This window comes from Balaenoptera acutorostrata, chromosome 15 (assembly GCF_949987535.1).
Source record: "Balaenoptera acutorostrata chromosome 15, mBalAcu1.1, whole genome shotgun sequence".
NCBI classification, from domain to species: Eukaryota; Metazoa; Chordata; class Mammalia; order Artiodactyla; family Balaenopteridae; genus Balaenoptera; species Balaenoptera acutorostrata.
In genome coordinates this window covers 13,870,751-13,897,022 of record NC_080078.1, presented here as the reverse complement: position 1 = coordinate 13,897,022, position 26,272 = coordinate 13,870,751, and the positions used below count along the sequence as shown (strand labels likewise).

Below are 26,272 nucleotides of genomic sequence, written 5' to 3'. Positions count from 1 at the left end.
TAGGACCCCAGACAGCTGACTAAGGATGGCTCCCTCCTTGGCACCTTAGCAAGGGAAGAGGGGATAAAACACTGATGTTTCTCAGGCAAGCTCTCCTTCAATGGGCCAAAAGATGGGATGCCAAGGATGGATAACCTGGGTTTGTCCAAGCGGCTCTCTGCACGACAGCAAATATCTGAGAGGCCCCCAGTCATTCAACTATTTTCCTGTTGAAGCCCTAAAAACTTTGCAGTGGCAGTTTTCCTGAAAGCTGAGCACATCACAGTGCCCAAGGCCCATGTTTGCAGACATCCACCCAACTACTGGATCCTGGGCTGAATGGAGTGGCTCAGGATCTTGGTGGCTGTTCTTTGTGGCACGGCATTCCATAAGCCTACGTGGTACAGGGAACATGACAATTATGCCCTAAATATTGTAGAATAGGGACAGGTTGATTCCCACCCCCTTTCGTGTAGAAATAGTGGAAAATGGCAACAAACACACCAGGCAAGGATGCTACCTTCCAGCCTCCTGCCCCAGAAACCCAGAGCTATAGACCACCCACGTCACTACAGTCTTAACTGGAGAGGATGGTGTAAATTCAGGTTCACATTTATAGAGAATCAAATTATTGCTTTATTCCCAGGGAGATGAATGAGAGTGACAGACTTTTCAGAGTTGTAAAAATAGATGGATGCTTCCTATAAAATAACTCACAGATGCCTACAATAATTGACAGCAGATCTGGCAGTCTGGGAGCAGGCAAGTGAAATTCCAGATGGAATACCACAGTATTTTCCAGTGGTAGAGTAGATGGCTTGGCTATTATGATAATACATTTTAGCATGGCAAATATATCTCCCCTTAATAGAAATACATTAGACACCATTTATAAAAATATCAACATCGCGGTTCTGTTTCTCAAACTATAACTTACACATAAATATCACACAATTTATGGATGAGGAAATCCAATTTCATGCTGTTTCAAACACGTTTTTGTTTATTGCATAACTACAGTTCTCTATATATGAGACAATGTATTACATGATAGAGATGGATGGGCGTCGTATCTGTGTGTCTACACAGGAGTTATGAGCACTGAATCTATTGCAAATGGAAGTACTTTATGATATGTATTATATACAATCAACATCTTGAGCACCTACCATATGATGACATCATTACATAATCAGCAGTGTTGTCACCTCCATTCACAGGGTGGAGGGATGCAGTGCTCTGGATGAATCAATATTCTAAGCAATAGGTGAGCAAAAACCTCAGAGAGCTTTAGAGTCAGACAAATTGGGGTTGATTTCTGGCTCTTCTATGTATCAGCTGTAAGATCTTGGACAAATTACTTGGCTCCTAACAATCCCAGTGTCATCTGTAAAATGGGATCGATAATGACTAATTCACAGGATTCTCATGGGGACTGAATAATCTAACGTTTGTAAAGTGCCCATGGGCACAGTGTCTGGCACAATGTTAGTGCCAACCAACAGCAGATGTTATTTTTAAGTGTTTCTCTCTCCCATTTAAACGTCATAGCATTTGTGGGAAACGCCTGAATTTCTTCTTAAGCACCGAGTACAGACTAACTGAATATAGACTAACTGTGGTGCAAAAAAGTACTGCAACAGTGAAGGTTATAGAGAAGGTCAAGCCTGTGGGTTCTTCTCACCAGGGCCTCCCTTCTCTTCTCCCTGGTGTCCCTCTACTTATTGATGATGGTGTAGGTGTTTCTTGACATTCTCTGCCCGCTTTCAGAATTTTTGGGGCCCTGTCTTTACCCCTATATGGGTAATTTCTCCTCTCTGGTTTAGCTTTGTTTATTTATTTATTTATTTGGTGGTGCCGGCTCTTAGTTGTGGCAGGTGCGTTCCTTAGTTGCGGCTCGCCGGCTCCTTAGTTGTGGCATGCGAACTCTTAGTTGTGGCATGCGTGTGGGATCTAGTTCCCTGACCAGGGATCGAACCCGGGCCCCCTGCATTGGGAGCGTGCAGTCTTAACCACTGTGCCACCAGCGAAGTCCCTGGTTTAGCTTTGGTATGCAATGATTTAATTTAGCTTTGACAATCAATATGATGCTTTTTTGCAGGGGAGGGGGAAGGGGGAGTATTTTTTTATGCTTGGCAGTTCTTGAATTTTTTTTTCCAATACTTTAACAACAATAACAATCTTAGAGCCCCCGGTGAATCAGATACATGAGCTCGCCACAGTGAAGGAGGGCTGGGACAGATTTATACACAAAATGAATCCACGTGAAGCAGCAGTCCAGACTTGCAGCTCCTCTGGCAGTGTGGGTTGCTGGACATCACAGAACCAAAAGCCTGAGAGGGTGCTGGGTAGAAATCAGCCTAAAAACAGAGGGCTTGGCCCACACTGCTATGATTATACAGTGTTGCCAAAATTACACACAGGCATGTATAGCAGTTTTATTCATAATTTCCAAATCTTGGAAGCAATCAAGATATCCTTTAGTAGAGGAATGGATAAGTAAACTGTGGTACATCCAAACAACGGAATATTACTCAGCACTAAAAAGAAATGGGCAATCAAGTCACGAAAAGACATGGGGGAACTTTAAATGCAAGTTACTATGTGAACGAAGCCAATCTGAAAAGGCTACATACTGTACAATTACAAATAGACATTTTAGAAAATGCAAAACTATGGAGACAGTAAAAAGATCAGTGGTTGTCAGGGGTTGGGGTTGGGTGGGAAGGATGAATAAGGTTGAGCACAGTAAAATTTTAGGGCAGTGAAAATACTCTGTATGACACTACAATGATGGATGCCTGTCATTGCCCAAACCCGTAAAATGTACAACACCAAGAGTGAACCATAATGTAAACTATGGACTTTGGGTGATTAGGATGTGTCAGTGTAGGTTCATCTACTGTAACAAGTGTACCACTCTGGTCAGGGATGTTATAATGGGAGAGGCTATGTATCTGTGGGGAAATCTCTCTACTGTGCTGTCAATTTTGCTGTGAACCTAAAACTGTTCTTAAAAAAAATCGTCTTAAAAAATAGCCAAAACTTCAGGTCAAATAAGTTGTCAACTGACTTGTAACCTCAGCAAAATTTTTAAAAAAAGTAAATTTTGTTGTTCATTGTCATTTGGCTCTAACATCCTATATCAAGGAGGTGGCATAACCACAGAGAGAAAAATGATTTCAAATACCTTTAAGACACAGAGCATTGACCACACATGACGAGTGGAATACATTCTAAGGACAAAATAAACCACAAAGAAACACTGAATTTCATTCAGTCAACTTGTTAGCTGGCATTCTTATTTTGAATATATATACATACGTATATAACATATACAGTAGAATTAAGCAAATAAGAAATTATGTCAATAAGAATAAGACTTATTCTATGTATATTATAATAAGGCTTTCAGTGAAAGATAAGTATAAAATCAAAGAAGTAAAAATCCTGTAATCACAAATTTGAATTGGAAATATTAGTATGAAAGAACGACTTACATTTCTCTTTCTAAAAAAATCAGTATCGTCCAGCTTCTGTGAAAAGTCTCAGACAAGATAACAATCCAGTAGCAGCGAGCACCTTCACTGACAAGACTTGGGTCTCTAATTTCCCACTAGAAGGAATCAGGGGTCCTTAGAGCAATGGCTGATTCCAGGTTTGGGACATGAAATATGTGGGACAAGTCTGGAACCTACTGGGCCAGAAAGCAAGGAAGCTCTGCAAAGTGGCTGTTCAGGTGTTTTGCCATTTTTTAGTCTTGACTTTTAGGTTGTCTTATATATAATCTGGATAAGATTCCTTTTTCAGATATAGGCACTGTAAATACTTCTCCCAGTGTGTGGCTTGCCTATACATTTTTAAAGGTTATGCTTTGATGAGCTGAAATTTTAAATTTTGATTAAATCCAATTGATCACTTTGTTAAAAAATTGTTAATGTTTTTTGTACCCAGTCCAAAAAGTATTGCCTACCTCAAGATATTCTCTTTTGTTTTCTTCAGAGTTTTATGGATCATAGATCCAAAGGTAAAAGCTAGAACCATAAAGCTTTCGGAAGAAAATATAGTGGAAAATGAATAAACAAGCCACAGACTAGAGAAGAATATTCACAGTATGTATATCTGAAAAAAGGATCATACCCAGAACACATATAATGAATCCCTACAAATAAACAATAAAAATAAAACAACACAATGTCTAAAAATGGGCAAAAGAAGATGTGCAAATTATCCATAGGCACAAGAGATGCTCAACATCATCAGCTATCAAGGAAATGTAAATGGAAACCACATCGAGGTACAACTTTAAACCTACTGGATTCGTTAAAATAAATACTGACAATACCAAATACTGGCAAAGATGTGGACACCTGGACCTCTCATACAATAGTGGTGTGAGGGGAAAATGGTACAAACACTTTAGACACTTGTTTGACCATTTCTTAAAAAGTGAAACATACATCTTTACTACCTTCTAGCTTTTAAATTCTTATGTATTTACCCAATAAAATCTAAACATATGTCCAAAAAAGACTTTAACATGTATGTTCATAACAGTCCTAAATTGGAAAGAACCCAACTATCCTTCAGCAAAAAAATGAATATACAAATGATCATATTTTCACACAATGGAGTACTTCTCAGAAATAAAAACAACATGGAGGAACCTCAAAAACATTAATTAGTTAAAAGATTAGGGTATATAAGGTTTGACTCCACTTATGGGAAGTTCTAGAACAGACATAACTAACCTATGGTGATAAAAATCAGAAAATGGTTGCCTGGAGGGGGTGGTATAGGGGAGTAGAGAGAAAAGATAGGAAAGTGGCAACGAGGGACTTTCTCAGGCAAAGGAAATGTTCAATATCATGTTTGGGGAGGTGATTATTGGGATGTATGTAACTGTGAAACCCATTAGACTGAAGACTGAAAATCTGCATTTTACTGTATTAAATAAGACTTTAATAAAAACACATACAGGGCTTCCCTGGTGGTGCAGTGGTTGAGGGTCTGCCTGCTGGTGCAGGGGACGCGGGTTCGAGCCCTGGTCTGGGAGGATCCCACGTGCCGCAGAGCAGCTGGGCCCGTGAGCCACAACTACTGAGCCTGCGCGTCTGGAGCCTGTGCTCCGCAACAAGAGAGGCCGCGATAGTGAGAGGCCCGCGCACCGCGATGAAGAGTGGCCCCCGCTTGCCACAACTAGAGAAAGCCCTCGCACAGAAACGAGGACCTAACACAGCCAAAAAACAAAAAAACAAAAAAAAAACACATACAGAATGGGCAAAAAATGAATAATGACTGTAATGGATTTAGAAACATAAAATATATTAAAAAAAAAATAACACTACTGGAAAAGAGCCTATTGGTCACCTTTGGAGGTTGCTATGGCGCCAAATCAATATTCTAAAACTTTAAATAAAAGGAAAGAATCAAGCATTTATCTGGCCTTTCCTATTTCACCTATATTTCAGAGTATCCAAATAGTTGATGAGGTTAAGTTCATTTTTAGTAGAATTATGGCTTAGGGACGCAGAATGAATGAAAATTTAAAAATCACCATTTCGTAAGCCCTGATGAAACAATGGATCTGGGCGATGATCATTAGTGGCTGCTAAAACCATTAGGTGAAAGGTTGAGTGGGGAATTTTATAATGGACAAATCAGTCTGAAAACACACGGACCCACTGTTGAATCTTAACATCACTAAAATCCAGACAACCAGATGGTACGCATCTCCTAATGTGATGTGATAGGAAGTTTACAGCATCACCTGAAGTGTTCTTGTGCGAAAGAAGGAAGGGCTAGAAAGAAGGAAACTGAGTCTAATCCACCTTCTAGATCTAATACGGCTTAGAGAAAATGGAGATTAGAGGAACATGTTGAAGACATGAAGTGGAATCAATCTGTCAAGTCCAGATTGTGCAAAATTTTACAAGACAGATGGTTTGGCGTCTTCAGTAAATGAATGACGTGAGAATAATAAAGGTGAGGGGTAATGTTTAGATTAAAAGATATTTAAGAGGAATCTGGGTGGGGAGGGATAAATTAGGAGTATGGGATTAACAGACACACACCACTATATATTATAGATAAACACCAAGGATTTACTGTATAGCACAGGGAACTCTATTCAATATCTTGTAATAACCTATAATGGAAAAGAACCTGAAAAAATATATAACTGAATCACTTCTCTATACACATGAAACTAACACAATATTGTAAATCAACTATACTTCAATTAAAAATTAAAAATTAAAAAAACTGAAAAGAGGCATATCAACCAAATGCAATTTGTAGCCTTTGGAAAGGTCTACAAATCGCATTTGTTGTTGTTTTTGTTGCTGAGAAAATCTCACAGAATTTTGAGAAACATTTTTGAGAAACATGAACTGGTAATGGATTTTACTATGTGTAAATTTATTTTGAGCCTACGCTTTAAAAAAGTCTTTATATATTAGAAATGCACTCTAGAGTTTTTATAGGCAGAATGATATGATGTCTAGGGATTTGCTTTTTAAAAGCTGCGAGGCGGCAACTGAAAAACACACAGCAAAATGTTGCTATTTGTTGAAGCTGAATGATTTGTACATTTGGATTCATTAGACTGTTCTATTTTTGTGTATGTTTCAACTTTTCCAAAATAAAATGTTGAATAAAAATAAAAGAAATTAACATAAAATGTAATGACAATTCTTCATTCTCCAATTTGTTTTGAGGGAAAAAAAAAGTAACAAGAGGCAGTATCATCTAAACGTTCATCCACTCGGGGTGGAATTCCCAGCCGGTACAAAATTATCATTAAAGATTTTAGAAACTCTACGGAAACAATTTTATTCTACAAACTGACATCATGTTGCTGGCCGTCCTTGGGAAAGTCTCTTGAGGAAGGCTTGTTTGGGGGGCAGGGTGTGTATATGCATATGTGTGTTTTTTCAGCTTTTCTTATTTAAGAGGGTGGCAGTACGCTTTAGAGATAAGTCAGCCTAAGCCCTGAGCCCCACTGTCCAGTGGACCCCAGAGTGGCACGGTGAACACCCCATACTTCTCCTGGAACCTCGTCCCAATTCCTACTCTTGGTTGGGACCCCATCCTACGCCTGTGTTCCCTCAACCTCTCACTGCCAGGTCACAGAGGACTGTTACTCCTCAAACTCAATGTTTCTAAAATGGAACTTCTCGAATTCCCACCTACAGACCTTCTTCTCTGCCAGTGTTCTCTAAATGAATCCACCCGGTTGCTCAGAAACCTGGGAGCTACCCCACACTCCCCTCTCATTCATCCCTTATGTTCAATCATCCACCAGCTCCTGTTCATCATGTCTCCTGAATGGTGCCCGATCCATCCCTTCCTCTCCATGCCTGCTTTGGGTATGGATACACACTCTTCTCTCAGCTGCCACAAATCCACTCTCTCTTGGTTTTACTCTTATTCTGGGTCCCTTCTTCTCAGTTTCCTTTCCAGCTACTCCTTCCACACCTTAAATGTTGCTTTTTTCCTGGACTTTTGTCTTATCCCCTCTTCTCATTTCTCTATGCAACCTGTTGCCTCTGGCAACTTCAAATATGCTCTAGGTACCAAAGATGCTCAAGTCTATCTCAAGCTTTGTCCTCTACCCTTAGCTTAATCTCCACACAACCAACTGCCTACTGGATGAACTGGACAGTGTCAGGAACTTCAGACTCACCACATCTCAGACAGAAAGCATCATCTTCTGCCTTGTCCCAGACATCCTCCAACGGTGCTTCTCATCTCAGAGAACAGCACCAGCAACTCCCAACTGTTCAAGCTAGTAACTTGAGAGTCAGCCTTGACCCCCGCTTCCCTTCATCCCCTCTGGACGCTCAATCCTCAGATCCTGTCTATTCTGCTTTCTGAATGTGTCCATTTCTCTCCCACTGCCCCAACCATAGTCCAGGCTCTCTCACTGCCTCTCCCCTGAGTCCATCCAGCTTTATCATCCATTCTCCACATGGCAGTCATAATGATCCTCTTATTAAAAAAAAAAAAAATTCTGATAACCTCGCTCCCCTTAACTGCCTCCAGAGGATCTGGGTTATGGGTAAAACATGGGACTATGTATAGATACACATACACACACAGATATATGTCTCTTATATCGCATATGTCTTTTTTTTTTCTTTCAAAATGTCCACAGTGGTCCTTAAGAGAAAGCCAAATTCTTGTTTACAAGTCTTGCATAACCTAACGCCACTAGATGGCTGCCACCACATCTAACATATTTCCCTCTCCCTTTACCTGCTCCAGCCACCTGGAACGCCTCGCAGTTCCCAGAATATATTTCCTTCTCAGGATTCCAAACGTTTGCACATGCTTTTCTCTCTGCCTGAAATATCCTTTTTCTTTTTAAAACCAGTCTATTGAGGCATGATTGACATTAAAAAGCTGTACATATTTAACGTATACGACTTGATGAGTTTGGAGATAAGTATACCCCTGGGAAACCATCACCACAATCTATGCTATAAGCATACACATCACTTCCAAACGTTTCCTCCTCCACTCTTTACTTATTATTACTGTGCACCTTAAACTTACACAGTGATGTATGTCAATTATATCTCAATAGATAAACAAACAAACCTTTTTTGAAAAGAACACAACATAAGATCTACTGTCTTAGCAACATTTTATGTATGCAATGCATTGTTAACTATAAGTACTATGCTGTCTAACAGATCTCTACAAATTAATCATCTCATACAACCAAAACTGCCTGGAATATTCTTTTACTCTTATACTCCACTTCCACACCTTCTTGGCCTATCTAAATTCAACATACTTTTCAAGTCTTCAACATCGTTTCCTTAGGGAGGCGCTTCCCAACTCCCTAGAGTAGCTTATATTTCCTTGTTATTGTTGCCTCTATTCTCCCCTTGCCCTATCTTTTCACACTCATCCCATTGGTAATTACTTGTTAAACGAATGGTTTTTCTGCCTGACTATAAATTTCATGGAGATAGAGACCATGTCTGTCTACTGTGGTCTCCCCAGTGAAAACGTCTGCTAGAGCAGAGAAGGTTCCCCGTTATATCCAAAAGCATTCATCTGAACTGTTGGCCACCTGAAATATATGCATCCAGATTAAAGACCAGTCGGTGAAATCCCAAAGCCTATTCTATTTACACAAGACCAGGGGCTTTCGCTCTGAATTTTATCACAGGTATACTCTAACCCTGCACTATGAAGACCTTTCCATAGCCAGAGATGACCAACGCCAATAGGGAAGGAAGAACCAAAGACTCATACAATCTAAGGATTAGGAAAACGAGACAGAACTGATGGTCTGGTCACCTCCAGGAGTGACCATTATCCAAATCACAACATCCAATAGATAGAGCAGACTTAAGCCCAAGAGTTCCAAATGGAAGACAAAGGTCACAAGAGGCTTCTGGACATTGGGGATTTTGATGTCAGGGGTCTGAGGGCAGGGAGGACCCTTCATGGCTAACATGGATGCTGGATGATGAGTCCCAAAGCCCATGGACAGAGGAGTGGCTGGGGTGGGGATCAGAACATCAGTCAACAGCACTTGTCAGAGATGTTTCATGTTTCTACTTGGGCTGAGTTATCCCTCTTCACTCTGACATCAGTACTCCTGATTCTTGAACTTTCAGAGTCAGACCAGGACTGTATATGCCATCAGCCCCCCTGATTATGAGGCCTTTGGACTCACACTGAATTATACCGCCAGCTTGTCAGAGACAAGACACAAGATAGGGAGCAAAAAAAAAAAAAAAAAAGAAAAAGAAAAAGAAAAAAAAAAGAACAAGAGATGGGGCAAAGAGTGGGAGTGGAAGATTCCATGTTCATCTGGAGCCCTGGGACTTAGGCCACCCCAGACAGCCCATAATTTCTAAGCCCTTTGAAGGAGGCAGTCCTTCAAATGTTGGTCTCAACAATATTTTCAACAACAATGTACACACATAGGAATTCTGCCTTTTATTCAGTTCTTGAGATTCATGGTGAGCTAAGACCTTTTCTGATGGCTTGAGGATCTGACAGCATCTTTCTACTGCCTTCCTTTCAGAATAGCTGCCAGACAGGATTCAGTAGTGGTGTATGTCACGCTCTTATATGAGAGCTCAGAATAAGACAGGGCCTTTTCTTCCCAAAGCAGACGGATATATTGGAGAAACCTGAAGCCATCTGATTTTATACCACTTAAAAGTAATCTATCTGGTCTTTTCTCCTCGGAGAATTTTTTTTTCCTCTTACCATTTAGACATGTTACTATAACATGCCTCGTTAATAGTTTCTGATTAATGTTACTCAGAACAATATGAAACCTTTCAATTTCTGATCTCATTTATTTTCTCAGCCCTGGAAAGCTTTTTTTTCCCTCCACTGTATCGACTGTTTTGGTCACGGGCAAGCTTGCCTTTCATCCAAACAATAGCCCTAGAGTAAACCCTACTGTTTTTTTTCCCCTGAACCACAGGGAGACTTTCTATTCTTCCTATTCTTTAATTACTGAGGATGGAATTAAAAAGTAATGAAAAATGTTAGAGAATAGTTAGATCACAGATGGACCTATTTCTTAGTCAAAGAAATTACAAAGATGTGGTCTCATATTAAAATTTCCCCACTTAACTAAAGCACAGAATGTTATGTCATTTCTTATAGGTTATTATAGGTTAATTTATATAATGTGTGTGTGTACACTTTATATAATTATATATGTGTATGTATATATGTGTACATATATTACATAAGCTCTGATTTTTTTCAAGCAGCAGGGATGGCTTTCTTAATAATGTATTTTTCAAGGCGGGCCTTGAAGCATGTGGACTCTCACCCGGGCCCCTTTCTGAGAATGGAGACGTATTTGCCAGGAAGCCGGCTAAGGTCGGGTGTAGACCAGGGGCTCTCAAACTTGGGTGTGCAACAGAATCATCTGGAAAGCTTATTAAAACACAGGTGGCTGGAAGCCACCCCAGAGTGTAAGTGTAGGATGGGGCCCGAGAACCTGCATTTGTGACAAGTGCCAGGTGGCGTGGATGTGCTGGTCAGGGACCACACCTTAAGAACACAGACGACTGTGCAGACGGTGGCTACGTGGACCCTGGACCCAGGCCTTGGCCCTTAGGGTACCAACAGCAGTCAATCCCTGCTTTGAGAATCAGCAGAAAACCAAGGCTTCTGTGGAGAGTCAGCTCGTAGGTCATGGGATGACATGGTCTATGGGAAGTAAGAGGCATAAACCTTCCCGAATGTCCAGCGTGGATGCCGGACGTGCCCGGGATAAGAGGCAAGTGATTGCATGAGGGTGGGATCCGAGCCCCATCCATCGGATGCTTCCATAAAGACGCGTGGAGAACAGCCGGGCATGGAGCTACCCCAGAGAAGACGAGTCAGAGAGCAGGCTCTGGGCCCCATCGCTCCAGCCTGCCACGTGGAGGTGCAGAGCGGAACTCACGGGCCCTCAGCTCCTGGCACAGGGGCTGCGCTGCTGCAGGGCCGAGACTGACAAGCCCCTCCCCTCCTGCAGGGATCGGGTGGCCACGAAGGACTGTCACTGCCATCAACACGGAGCCTGGGAGAGCCTGGCACCCAGACCTTTGCTTTGCAAGCATGGGGAGACCAACATCCCAGCAAGCCTCAGCAGTGGGTTTCGCTGTCACCACCTCTGCTCTCCCCAGAGCGCAGGCTGCCACGGCAACCAAATCTGGGGGCCCTCCTGTCCCCATAACCCCTCCACCTGTGCCCCTGCCTCCGTAGGGACAGTGCTCCTTCCCTCATCCTGTTCTCCCCTCTGTTGGTGACGTCTTACTCTCCACTGGGTTCCTTCTCACAGCATAGAGAGACATTCAAATCTCCCTTAATAAAAGTATTAAATTATTAAAACTAATAATTTACAAAATTATTATAAATTTTAATAATTGTATACATATTATATACAAATATACATATAATTTTATAAACTATCATAAAATTTATAAAAAATTTAAAAAGCTTAACCATCTCAATGCAGGGCTGCCTTCAGCTCCTTCCTTTCACAAATAAGTACCTGGACAAGTTATCACCTCCCATGTCACCATCGGGCTTGTCTCCATGATGTCACTGCTTCTACGCATGTTGGGTCCTAACAGGCATTCAGTCATCAATCTAACAGATACCTATTGAGCCATGTGTGAAGCATGGTTCTACATGCTTGGGATGCAAAGGTGAGCACCACAGAGATCTGTGCCCCGTAAAGCTTGCAATCTAGCTAGTTAGTAAAGTCAGAGAAATACAATACGCATAATAAATAAGTCAATTCCCTGGCATGCTGGAAGCGGATGAGAGCTAAGGAAAAGAGCAGCGTGAGGAGGGATAAGGAGATGGGAGCAGGGCAGAAACTGAAGTTACAGGCCAAGTGCAACATGCTGGGCCCAAATCTTTTCCTTCACTTAAATTTCAAATGGGTAAAGGCCAAGTATATTAGCTACGATAACATATTCATGGGCTTTTTAATTGCTCGGCTTTCAAAGAAATCTTATGCAAATTCCACTTAGGAAAGAACCCAGCCTGGCACTGAAAACACAGGAAGAGTCTGCAGTCTCCAAAAGGGAGTGATTTTAGGATCCAGGGAAGGTCTCCACCATCCTCTTTGCTTCTGCAGCCTGGACATTCATTACATCATGAGGACATGAAGCCTTCCATTCCACGAAGGGGGCTCAAGTGTAGAGGAGGGGGCGATGCAGTGTCTTAAAGGTCCTGAGCCGTTAGGGATAACGAGTGAAATCTGACACAGAGAGCAGGCTTTGACTGGAGCTAGGGGTGCTGCACTGGGTACTTGCTTGGTAGAACAAGAAGGAGATTCCAGCAACGGAAGGAGGAAGAAATTCAATAAACTTAAACCTTACAGTTGTGTCCTGAGTCGTTTCCAACAAGCCTACTTCCCAGGGGCTCAGGAATGCACAAGCTCAGGACAGGGAGCAGTGGGGACACAGAGACCCCAGCTGGGAATCATCCCCCAGGACCCCCCTCTTTGCGGTATGGAGGAGGACCTCCATACCAGTTAAGTGGTTACCAGGTGTCCCCCACTCCCACCCCTCATTCGGGTTCATTTATCTTAACTCTAAAGTGAAGAGGTTGGAATGCATCAATTTGTCCAACTTTTTTTTTTACGGTGAACTTCATCTTTCAAACAGAATCTTAAGCAATACCCAGTGTCTAAAATATCCAGCAGTGGAGCTGATCTGAATGGGGGGCCAGCAAGAGGCCCATTCTGCGTCATCTTCCTCTTCCCCCTCCCATTATCCTCCTTAGAAGCATTTCTGAGAAATGGGAGAGTCCCACAGAACATGGTCTTTCTCTCCTCTGGCATCTTATGATTCTATGATGTACATGAATTGTCAAAATATGTAGCATGTAAATTCTAATTTAAGGAGATGATTAAATTTTAAGAAAAATTTAAGGAGAGAGTGAAACTGGACAGGAGTGGGAACCAAATTCTCTAGCTAAGGTCCAGATTGGGTCGCCCAGGCTTGGACAAATTGTTCAACCTTTCGAGGGGGGAAGCCCAGGTCTGCCCCCATCTGAGGAGGGGTCACAACCCTGCTGGAACATCTTTAGGAACAGAAGTGGGGTGAATGATTCTGTCATTCACCAGCTAAAGAAGCTTTAAAGACACATCAAAAATGACCAGGCAGTTCTGCTCACAAACACAAACAGACTAAGAGGAAAGGATGTCATGTCACAAACCTTGATTCCAAGTTCGATATTTTCTCCTCCGTACACATCCATCCCAGGGTCCAGAAGACCAATTTCACCAAAGAACTTCCTGTTGACCACAAACGAGCAGCCAATCATGGCTGGTGTTCTGCGGGAGGGAGAAAGAAACAACAGTCATGTGATACATACACGCGGAATATTACTCAGCCACGAGAAAAGGAAATCCTGCCATTGGCAACAACACAGATGGACCTTGAGGGCGTTATGCTGAGTGGAACAAGTCAGAGAAAGACAAATACTGTAGAACTCTCTTATATCTGTAATCTAAAACAGTCAAGCTCATAGAAACAGAGAGTAGATTGGTGGTTACCAGAGGCTGGGGGATGGAGGAATTGGGGAGATGTTGGTCAAAGGGTCTAAAGTTGCAGTTAGAAGATAAACAAGTTCTGGGGATCTAATGCACAGCACTGTGATTATCGTTAAGAATACTGGACTTGGGGCTTCCCTGGTGGCACAGTGGTTGGGAGTCCACCTGCCCACGCAGGGGACACAGGTTTGACCCCTGGTCCCGGAGGATCGCACATGTCACGGAGCAGCTGGGCCTGTGCGCCACAACTGCTGGGCTCCCCGCAACGGGAGAGGCCACCTCAGTGAGAGGCCTGCGCACTGCAACGAAGAGTAGCCCCCGCTCATCTCAACTAGAGAAAGCCTGTGTGCAGCAACAAAGACCCAACGCAGCCAAAAATAAATAAATTAATAAATAAATTTATTTTAAAAAAAAGAATACTGGACTTCCCTGGTGGTCCAGTGGGTAAGACTACGCACTCCCAATGCAGGGGGACTGGGTTCGGGGAACTAGATCCCACATACATGCCACAACTAAGAGACTCCATGCCGCAACTAAAAGATCCTCTGTGCTACAACTATGACCCCATGCAGCCTAAATAAATAAAATATTAAAAAAAAAAAGAATACTGTATTTATATACTTCAAAGTTGCCAAGAGAGTAGATCTTAAATATTCTCATCACAAAAAGAAACGATAATTATGTGATCTGTTAGGGGCGTTAGCTAATGCTATGGTGGTTGTTATCTTATTACAATACAGAGATCAAATCAACATGCTGTATACTTCAAACTTATACAATGTTATATGTCAACTGTATCTCACTTGAAGGAGGGGGAGGAGGAGAAGAAGCCGCCTCTAAGGCATTTTACTGGTGCTGTAGGGGGTAAAGAAACACATGACATACTTCCTGCGTTCAAGCAACTAAGTTGTTATTATTACTATGATTATCGCAGCCATTTATTGAGTAATTACTACATCTCAAGCATAAATGCAAAGCACATTTCACGCACTCTCTCACTTAAAAACATCCATGGTCGTGTGAAGGAGGTAGGACCTCTCCAGCTGAAGCCCGCAGAGAGCTCGCGACCTGGCATGAATCACAGAGTAGAGGTCAGGACCCAGCCAACTGCAAAGCCCTTCATTTTAGCCTTTCTGCTTCACTGCACTCTTCAGAAATGGCTTCGTGAAGGAGCCGGCAAGCCCCCAGACTGCCAAACGCCAGAAATGCTGTTCAGATGCTTTCCTGGGCGAAACAGGTGTCTCATACAGGAGGCCCCATGAAACTCCACTGGGGCCGCCAGGAAGCTCTTTGGTGGGATTCTCCTGAGCTCAACTGTAGACCTCAATGTCAGATCCTCGTCTGTTCCTCCAGATCTTGAGCTTGACTTTGACCTTAATGTCCAGACTTTTGACTCCTCTTGGTACCCACATGGTGCGGCAGCAGTGGGACTCACTGGAAAGGTGAGTGTTCAGAGTTGAACGGACCTAGTTTGATGAACATGGGTGCTGCCATGGGAAACTGTACTTGTGTGAAGTTAATGGACCCTCTTGGATCCCACTGAAGTCTCTGTGGAGTATCGCTGTGAAAAGATATGCAATGAGCTCAGTGCAGAGAGCAGGGGCTCAATAAACAATGCTCCTTTGCCCTGCACGTTTCTCCAGGAAGCTCACCCCAATCACACCTACGGACACAGGACACTGCCCTCTACTGGGGCAGCTGTACCAGTTACACCAGGACAGCAGCCACTTCACTGTCAGTCATTTCCTGCAGCCTTCGGTCCCCCTGAGAGAAGCAGCTGACCCCTTGCTTGGAAAAGCACTATGTGGGCCCAACTCTTATCTCAGTCAACTGAACCAGGAGTGACCACAGATCCCAAACAGGGTCAATCAAATTATGTTTTTCCCAAAACTTGGAATCGAGACAGTGCTGGGAGCTAGAACTAGATGGTCTCAGCCATCTGTAGGGCTCAGGCTGCCATTTGGGGGCAGCTCCAGTAGTCCCTGTACAAGAATGGCTGAGCAGAGGGAGGCAGGTACACTGTGGAGGTGTGAGACCAGGGGATGGGGGCGCGGCCTGGTGTCTTCGGCTGCCCATCTGCTGACAGGCCTGGCTCCGCTCTCTGCCCCTGGGTCATGTGCGAGCCCCCTGTGTCTCTGCGATCTGTCCTCCTTTTATTTATTTATTTATTTATATTTTATTTTATTTATTTTTGGCTGCATTAGGTCTTCATTGCTGAGTGTGGGCTTTCTCTATTTGCAGCGAGTGGGGGCTACTCTTTGTTGCCGTGCGCGGGCTTCTCATTGCGGTGGCTTCTCTTGTTGCGGAGCACGGGCTCCAGGCGCGCGGGCTTCAGTAGTTGTGGCATGCGGGCTCAGCAGTTGTGGCTCACGGGCTCCAGAGCACAGGCTCAGTAGTTGTGGCGCATGGGCCCAGTTGCTCCGCGGCATGTGGGACCCTCCCGGACCAGGCCTCGAACTCGTGTCCCCCGCATTGGTAGGCAGATTCCCAACCACTGTGCCACCAGGGAAGCCCGATCTGTCCTCCTTGACTTAACCCGTGTGTATTAGACAGGTTTCTGTTCTTTGCAACTGAATGGTGCTGATGACACATGCTATCTCCCCCACCCTCTACTTATGATCTGGGGGAGGGTGGACGTTTTATCACACAGCCAGAAGAGGCAAACTTCAGGCAAGATTCATTCTGGGAGAGTTACAAGCCAGGGTCACTCGAGTGATGGAGAAATGCCAGTGACATGTGTGCTTGGAGATGGGACATGTGGTCCTGGGAGGGCGGGAGTCCGCAGAGAAGGGGGAACGGGAGCCAGCACTGGTGTCACCTCAGTTTTCTAGAGAGCCACTGCTGAGCACATCAAGAAATTCTGAGACGTTAGAACAGTCTCTCCAACCCCTAAGCTCAAGGTCTGAAAATTCCCAATGTTAACACGCATGCGTAATTAAGATCCTGCTCTAAGACGCTGTGCTTTCTAACCACTCGAGGGCAAGCAGGGCACTTAGAATCACAGGGCACAGCAGTCAACAAACACTCTCGAAGGGGTGGCTCTGGGCACAGCCCCATGGCTGAAAAGCATGTTTCTCTGAGATTGGTTCAGGATCCACCCACACCAGCATCACCCGGAGGGCTCCTTAGAAAATGCAGATTCCTGGGTGCAGCCCAGACCATGGACCCAGACTTACAGAGACGGGACTTAGGAATTCGTGTTCGTACCAGCAGAACCAGCCTGTGGAACCATCTCCCTCTTGAACTGCCAGGTCTCCAAGAGCAGAGAAGTTACCCCCCTAATTTCTCGTTGTATTGCCGGGAGTGAGTGCCTTGCTGACACAGAGCTAGATACTGTTGAATGAATGAACGAGTGTGACAGATCTGGTGACCGCTCCTGGTGGGGAAGGGCCCCGGGATGTCCCAGGGACAAACTAGCTGACCTGAACCAGAAGCCAAGGGCAGCAGGACAGTGTGCGGTCGCTAGGGGAGGGAGGGAGGGATGAACAGAGAAGAAGGAGGGAAGGAGAGGGAGAGAAGGAGGAGGGAGGGGAGGAAGAGAAAGGGGAGGAGGAAGAGGAAGAGGAGGAGGGAAGGATTCAAAGCACAGAACTTTCACTGTCAAGGACACAGGCCGCTTCTTCCTTCCCGATACCTCAGTTCGCCCTTTAGGAAGCATCTTTCGCCATCACGCAGCCTGATATTTTCATATAACTGGCTTTATCTGGATGATATTGTTTGCTTGCGGTGGCAAGGAGAGATGGATTCACAGTATGAGTCACCCTGGGTCCTCTACCAGATGCTCACAGCTCTATTCGGCGTATTCCAGCAGGTCCCACATCAGAAGCCCTTGGACTCCCCACGACAGGACGGAGAGGTCCCCTAGTGCCTCCTCATTAAAGTTAGGCCACAGCAGCCATCCAGCTGTCACGAGGCCCCGCAAAGAGGTCACAGACAAGCAGGCTGCTGTCCGCATCCTGGCGGGCTGTCAGAACCCAAAGATGAAGGGCAGGAGGCTGGTCCTCACGCAACGAAGATGTGGAATGAGCATGTGCTCGTTATTGCTGTTGGTGGCATGTGGAAAGGTCCCCTAAAGGCCACGGTCAAACACCTGCCACCGTGTCAAGAGGGTGCCTGGGCGCTGGTACACACCTTGGCACTCTAATGAGGCCAAGCTTGACAGGGATGGTGCAGAGGAGGGGCTGGAAGCAGCCTGGGAGACCAGCCCCGAGGAGACGGCCTCCCTGCTAAGCCAAGAACCCAGTTCTGCAAACAGCAGGGCTCCGAGGCTGCCCCACTATGCTGGGAGCAGGGCAAGGTTCAAGCAGGTGACTGATGTATCACTGGTCGACGTGGAGACTAAAATAACTAAAAGGCATATCCTCACCCATGGCTGGGCCAGCGAGTGGTGCTGGTGAGCTCAGTGGATGACTGCTCTGAATTCTGGATTGATGGTGGACAGCTGTCCCCACTGCTCGGGAGAAGCAGGTCTCCAACGGAAAACCCCCGCCTGGCCCTATCTGGGACCCACTGCACTGGTGGCACGGTTAGCCAGACCCGTCCTTGCAAGCAGAACCAAGAGCCCACGGGGGCCCCACTTCCCCTCCAAGGTTTCATCCTCACCTGCCCATCAAACCACAGTTGATGGCACTTTGGGGTGATGAGCTCCTGGAGCGTGAGCCTACAGCCTCGTTCTTCAAACTCCACTGCGATTACCACCGTCAGCACAAACATTTCAGTTCGAGATCATTCAAAAAAAGATAATCATATTAAGGGATCTGCCAAAGTCTAATAGCTCCATTATGGAGGAGAAGAACAGAAATTAAAAATAATCGCCTTTATTGTTGCTGTTCCAGAGAATATATGCAACATACACGACGGTTCCAGCTGAGAGAGAGAGAGGAGAAAGGGAGGGAGAGACAGGGGAGGACAGGGCGGCAGGCCCAGGAATTTCCACCCAGATATGCAGAGCTTTGTCACTGTCACTGCTCCCTCTCCTCGTTGGTGACAAAGGGCCCATCTGTGTTCTAGATGTGTCCACCCTCAAAACCCTTCACTGGCCCCCTACTCTCTCCTGAGTTAAGTAAAGTTCTTCCTTAGCATGCCTGCCCATGGCTTGAGCACAATGGACAATTCATTGTTCGGGAAACGTGTCCCAACTTATGCCTGGACGTCCTTCTCCCAGAAATGTCCTCCTCAAGACCACCTCCGTCTGCCCAAATCCTACCCACCCCTCAAAACATAGTTATCTTTTTTGGAAAAAAAAATTATGTTGCAAAAAACACAAAGATATATGTCTTACAGAAAATATACCTTGACAAAAATACGAAAACAAAACACTCATCTGTGCTCTCTGGCCGTAAGCACTCAACTCTCTCATCCAGCCCCTATCGTTCCAGTTCACCTCCTCGAGCTCACCGGGTCCACCCCTCCTTCCACCGCACTGGGACCTGCAGTCCACTGGCGCTGCCACCTTGACAGTGGAACCCCTCCTCTTGTGTTTTTCCCACCCCCCAAGCTCAAAGCCATGGTTGCTTATTGTAAGAGCGCCCTGGCTTCCCCACTCCCACTTTGCTTTGTTGGCAGAACCCTGATGCTGGTAAGTGCAACTCTCCGCAGGCTGGTTTGGCTTTAAATTCAGGGCCTTGTGTGTCCAGTGGGTCCTCAGTGGTGTCCTACAATCCTGCTCCAGGGCTCGCGTTACTCCACCCTGACTCTCCTAGAAGACTCTGCCCCAGCGTCTCCTTCCTCCGCAAACCTCCCACACCACCTCCTCCCTCTCAACCAACCACGTTCCTTCCTACTTCCCTAAGAAAGCAGCAAACAAAAGCGGATGTCCCCACCTCCCACGTCCACCCACTTAGTGGCCCCCGTCACCCGCCTGCCTCCCTTTTGCTGTAATTGAACTGTCCATGCTCTTAGCTGAGGCCAACCCCTCCACCCATCCTCTCTCGCTGCTCAGGGACCTCACTTCAGCCATCCCCCCTCCCCTAAATACACCTGTATTAAAAATCTATTCTTATTTTCTGTACTCTTGATGCTTTGGCACTTGGGGCCTTGTTGAGTGGGGAGAGACTGCCCCTCCCAGGACTCGCCAGTTCTTAGAGACAGCAAAAACCAGCTGGAGAGGATGTCTCTCGTATGCAAACTAACCAGCCCAGAGCCCACACTCCCAGCCACCTCCCCTACCTGGTCTTTACACTCTAGGAAGCAATAGCCCTCTACCCTGATCACCCCAGGGCCAGGAACCAGATAACTGGAGACAGCCCCCTGCACCCCAAAATATTCCAACTAGCCGATCCTAAGCCAGATCAGCTGCTTACGTTGCCTCGCCCATTTCTTCTGGAAGAAACTGCAGTAAAGACTTGGGCTTTTGCCTTCTCCTCACTTCTTCTCCTCCTAACTGCCCCAGGTGCTTCCCCGGATGGCCCTGTGTGGCATGGCAGGCCTCCTTCTCTTGGAAACTGTGGGTAACAAACTATCTTTTTAATGGCAATAATCTGTTGTCCTCGCCATATCTGAATTTAAAAACCCTGAGTACATGTTAGAGCAACACTGTACATTATCGTCTTCCGTCCTGGGCTGGCTCATTCCTAGCACTCACAGTCTACAATTCCCCTCTTGACCCACTTCTCTTACAGCTGCCTCTCCTCATTTTTTGCTCCCCCTTACAGCAAAGCCCCTTTAAAGAGCTGTGTAGGGGCTTCCCTGGTGGTTCAGTGGTTAAGAATCCACCTGCCAATGCAGGGGACACAGGTTTGAGCCCTGGTTTGGGAAGATCCCACATGCTGCGGAGCAACTAAGCCCATGCGCCACAACTACTGAGCCTGCGCTCTAGAGCCCACAAGCCCCAATTACTGAGCCCGCGTGCCACAACTACTGAAGCCCGTGCGCCCAGAGCCCGTGCTCCGCAACAAAAGAAGCCACGGCAATGAGAAGCCCACGCACCGCAATGAAGAGTAGCCCCTGCTCTCTGCAACTAGAGAAAGCCTGCACACAGCAACGAAGACCCAATGCAGCCAAAAATAAATAAATAAATTAAATAAATTAAAGAGCTGTGTACACCTGGTGTCTCCAATTTTCTCTCCAGTTCTCTTCTAAGCCACTCAACCAGGCTCTCATCCTCACTGCTACATGGCAAGTGCATTTGTCAAGGTCAGAGATAACTCATCCTATATCTAATGGCCAATTCTCAGTCCTCATCACGTGTGCCCTCCTAGCTGCCTCTGATACAGCAGATCGTTCCCTTTTCCTGGAAGCAGGCTCTCCACGCCCAGCTGTCTTCCTGGACGCCCCTTTCAATCTTCCTTCTTGACTCTTCCTTTGCTTTCTGATGTTCAGGGTAGAAGGACTCCAGGGCAGAGCCCTTGGATCTCTTTTCTTCTCCATCTGCATTCACTCCTTGGTGATCATGTTTGCTTTCTTGGCTTTCAATAGCATTTATATTCCAATAGTTTCCAAATTTACACTCCAGTCTGAATCTTTCCTCTGAACTGCAGACTGGTACATCCAATTGCCTACTCAATGGCTCATTATGTCTAAGGGATTCCTCAGACACAGTTGGAAAGGAATCGTTAACCTTCCTTCCACTCAAACCTGTCCCACCTGTCTTTTCTATCTTAGGTAATGTCAACTCCATTCTTCCAAATGTTGGGGTAAAAACCTTGGTGTTGGGACTTCCCTGGTGGTCCAGTGGTAAAGGATCCGCCTTGCAATGCAAGGGACTTGGGTTTGATCCCTGGTCAGGGAACTATGATCCCACACACCGCAGGGCAACTAAGCCTGCGCGCCACACCACTGAGCTCATGCACCTCAACTAGAGCCCGCGTGCTGCAAACTACAGAGCCCAGGCCCTCTGGAGCCTGCGTACCACAACTAGAGAGAGAAAACCCGCACGCCACAACTAGAGAGGAGCCCACGAGCCGCAATGAAAGATCCTGCATGCCACAACTAAGACCTGACGCAGCCAAAAATAAAAAATAAAAATAAATAAATCAATAAAAATTAAAAAATAAATAAATAAAAAAACCCTTGGTGTTGGCTTTGGCGCCAACTGGTCAGAAATTCTTATGGCTCTACCTTCAAAATACATCTGGGATCTGAGGACCTCTCACCATCTTCACTGCCACCATGTAATCTGAACCATCATCATCATATTGCCTGGATTACCACCATGGCTCCCAGCTGGCTTCCACCCTGCTCTCTTGCAGCCAACTCTCAATGATCTATTTAAACATAAGTCAGATCAGGCTATGCGTCTGCTGGAAACCCTCCAATGATTCCCCATTTCCTTCAGAGTAAAAGTCAGGGTCTCACAACAGCCTCCAAGGCTCCATCTGGACAGTCTGTGTTTCTGAGCTTCTTCTTGCCCTCTCTGCTCCAGCTACATTCCTAGGTAAATGCTCAAAAATAACTGAAATGAGGTATTCCAACAACAATTTGTACATGCATGTTCACAGTAGCATCTTTCACAGTAGCCAAAAGGTTGAGCCCAAATGTCCATCAACGGATGTATGGATAAACAAAATGTATATGGTCCACCTGTACAATGGATTACAGTTCTGAGACATGCTGTAACATGGATGAACCTTGAAAACATCATGTTAAGTAACAGAAGAAAGAAGGTCATATATGATTCCCTTTACATGAAACGTCTAGAACAGGGAAATCCATAGAGATAGAAAGCAGATTGGTGGTTGCCAGGGGCAGGGGGGAGGGGATAGTAGGGAATGACTGCTTAATGGGTACAGGGTTCCCATTTGGATGAAAATATTCTGGAAGTAGATAGTGGTGATGGTTGCAAAATATTATGAATGTACTAAATGCCACTGAGTTATACATGTAAAATGGTCAATTGTATACGTATTTTACCACAATAAAAAAATGTGGATCTGGTGATAATAATCCTTAAGCTTCCTTTGATTGTCACATTACATTATAAATGGGAACCCAAATTTTCCAGTTGCCGTTAAACAGAGGGCAGGAGACTGGAGGGGTGGTTCTATCTCCATCCTTACCTTCTATTCATGGAGACAGATTTTCTAGCACTCTGGAGATACCGTCCCAAGATGCTTCCAATTTTAGCCCAAACACCATATTTTCACAATCTGGGATAAATGGCGCAAGCACCAAGGTGCTCACTCTAGGATGGGTGGGGACACACGGCCCCAGGGCTCAGGGAAAGCACATTAATCTAAACGTCCTGCTGGGTGGTCGTCCAACCATCTGTGACTCAGTCTCCTCATCAGTAAACTGGGCATGAGACTCTGTCCTGGAGACCTAACAGGATTGTGGTTAGAATCTGATGAGGTGATGAAAACACACGGTCTCCATGCAGGACAATGTACTCAACACGTGTGAGGTGTTATCAAGAACTTTAAAGAAAAGCAGGGGGATGAAGGACTGAGGGGGAGGGGAACAGAGGGGAGAAGCTGGTGAGGGAGGTTATCCTGGCAAATGGTGTCACTCCAGGAAATATTTTGGGTCTAGAACGAGACAGGCAGCGAAGGAAGCCTGAGTTCTAGGAGGAAAGAGAAATAAGGAAGTCTAGTACACAACATGGTATAAAGGTGTGAAGTCTGAGGACAGTATCAGGGGTGGGTGTATGAAAACACCCCAGCGAAGAGAGTGGGGCAGTCACAGTGGCCCAAGAGAAATGCCTGTCCAGCTTGCAGTGACGGGTGAAGGACGCTTAGCCCCGCAGATGGCCCAGCCCGTCCAGAGGTCACCTCCTCTCAGCCCTGAGGTCAGGGTCAGTCTGTGCCTCTGCCTGTGGGGTCCAGGAGAAAATGTGTGAGATCCCACCTCCTTGCTGCTCCTGGCACTTGTTCAACTCAATGCCTTACCCGCACTGCACAGAAGGGCTCTCAGTAGGGGTCAAGTGTGGCTGTTCGTTTGTGCATTTGGTCATCTGGTCAACAAGCATTACCAGGCAACGGAGGATGCCTTTGTAAGACTATGCACCAAGCGCTTGAGGAGATAAAAACACACTAAGAGATCGTCCTAGTGGGGAAGTAAAGCAAGCACTACTTCTTGGTGTTCCTTAGTAAAAACGGTTTCTGGTTGAAGCTTTGGCGTTATAGCGATGTATCTATACGTCTGTATCTATATGCGCCAGCAAGGCTGTTGGAGTGGAAAGATCAGACTCCAGGGGTGCAGGGGAAAGATGGAGCTAGAAAACGGAGACTGCGGATCTGTGGCGTGTGGACACGGTGAGGAGTTGTCTTCAGAACAAAGTCCCCACCAGGAAGGGTCTTCCCTCCTCCCCTTTTCAGCGACGGCTCTCACCGGGGCACCGGGGTGTGTGCGTGTCGCAGCGCGGCTGGCTGCCTAGGTCACCACGGTGGCTACAGGGGCTGGAGTGTCTGTCTGCCCCTTGCTTTGCCCTGCCCACCTCTTACCTCCTGCCGCTCTTGGAGCTCCCAACTGCCCCCCACCACTGCCACCCCAGTGGCCACATCTCCAAATGCATGTCTGGCTGATGGTTCAGGAGTCAGAGGTCCGGAGCTTATACCCTGTTTTCTCTTTTCTTTGGGCCTCGTTGCCTTTCTTTGTCCTCAAACTCAACCCCTGCCATTTTCCTTGGTCCCGGCTCTGCCTCAGCTAACATCCAGGCCTGTTAGCTGAGAATCTTCTAACACCAAGGCCCCATTTGCAGGAAAAGCATAGACAACTCATTGCCATCCCTGGAGCTGTCTTTGCATGAATTTCTGCAAATCCCGTTCTCAGAGCCCAGCCAGCGCTGGGATATTTTGGGGGTACCATCACGTTTTTCGTCAATAAGTAGCTTGGTTAATCAAAAATGCACTGATTTCAGTGCATTTTATTATAACATCGCACACCATGAGTTCTTCTACACCATTTCCTAATAAACACAAGCTCCTGATGTGGATGTCACCCTCTTCAGTCACCCTCTGGCACAGACACTGGTTTGCTAAAGTGACCAAAAGACAGGGCAGGGACGGGAGAGGAGAATTCGGCAGGCACCGCATCACCCAAGCCAACAGTGCCCTGTTGCAGATGCATCCGGGGCTGCAGGAGTATAATTCATAATTACTCCTAATCCTCAAAGCAGCCCTACTTGGTAGCTATTAGCCCCACTTTCCAGCCAAGGAAACTGAGGCTAGAGGTTAAGTGAACTGTCCAAGGGCAGACACATGCAAATAAGTTCGGAGCTAGGAGCAACCTGGTGGTGTCTGATCCCACACCGTCCTAGGTATCCTGCTGCCTCCCAGACGAGATCACTGAACACCCGGCAGCAGCTAAGAGCTCTCGCACTGGGTAAAATAAGTGGTCCTGCTTTGAAGATTCCTGGGAACTTGCAGCTGCTGAACAGTAAAAATACAATTTGGGGGAAGGAGTTGGCTGGCTCTCATAGAATTCTCAACTGGCACAGTACAGTAATTTAATACTCAGAGTTCCATTTGCCTCTGCTATACATATAAATACCAAGAGGGTAAGTACCGCTGCCTTTTTAAAAAATCAAATGCTGGATCCAGAACACAAATATCCCACCAGAAAATAGGGCCCAAAGGCCAGCGCTTCGCCTGTTAAATGGAGGTAACACGTTCCCTTTTGCTGCTGAAAAGATAATTCACGCCGAAACAACTTCCTCCAGATTGGGAAATGAACTGTCTGGGTATTAAGAGCCTTTCCTGTGGAGGATAAAGGTAGCGCTCATCTCTCTGCAGTGCGATTTTTCACAGATGCAGAAAGTGTCAGTGGGGATTGAAGCTGCCAGTCCCAAACGCCTTTCCTTGGCTCACTGATTTGCCTAGGCTGGATTTATTAAAACAAAGACCCTTCAAAATACAAGCTAGTGCTTTGTCTTAGTAGTTTTAAGAAATTAAAGCAGACAAATTTAAGTTTTCTTGTATTGAAAATAACCTATGATTGTATGTTTTGCATTCCTAGAAGTAGGTCAACTGTGTTTTTAAATTGTTATAACTTCACACCTTTTTGAAATCTGCCCTACAAAATTTGTTTGGCTTAAACGTCAAAGCTGTGACAATTTGTTCTTTGATGTGATTGTATTTCCAATTTCTTGTTCATGTAAGATTTCAATAAAACTCAAAAATCTATTCAAAACAAAAAACAAACAAAAAAAGACTCTAACAAAACTCTGCAGCAAGATGTTTCCTATAAATAATTTTCTCAGCATAACACTTTTGCTCTTTGCTAATCATAGTTTCTTGAGGCTTTGAGAAACCGACTTGCAAAGTATCCTTTGAAGGCTATTTTTGTAAAAGCATCAAGTTTCAGAAGAAG

The 26,272-nt window shown here is 45.4% G+C and overlaps 1 protein-coding gene across 3 annotated transcripts in view; it reads right to left on the bottom strand.

Moving 5' to 3' along the window:
- Nucleotides 1-26,272, bottom strand: part of GALNT17 (polypeptide N-acetylgalactosaminyltransferase 17) — a 482,627-nt gene that overhangs the window by 108,010 nt on the left and 348,345 nt on the right. For all 3 annotated transcript variants that reach the window (XM_057529210.1, XM_057529212.1, XM_057529211.1), the window contains exon 6: nucleotides 13,690-13,807. In XM_057529210.1, the coding sequence (XP_057385193.1) occupies nucleotides 13,690-13,807 (118 nt within the window). The remainder of the gene's footprint in view (nucleotides 1-13,689; nucleotides 13,808-26,272) is intronic.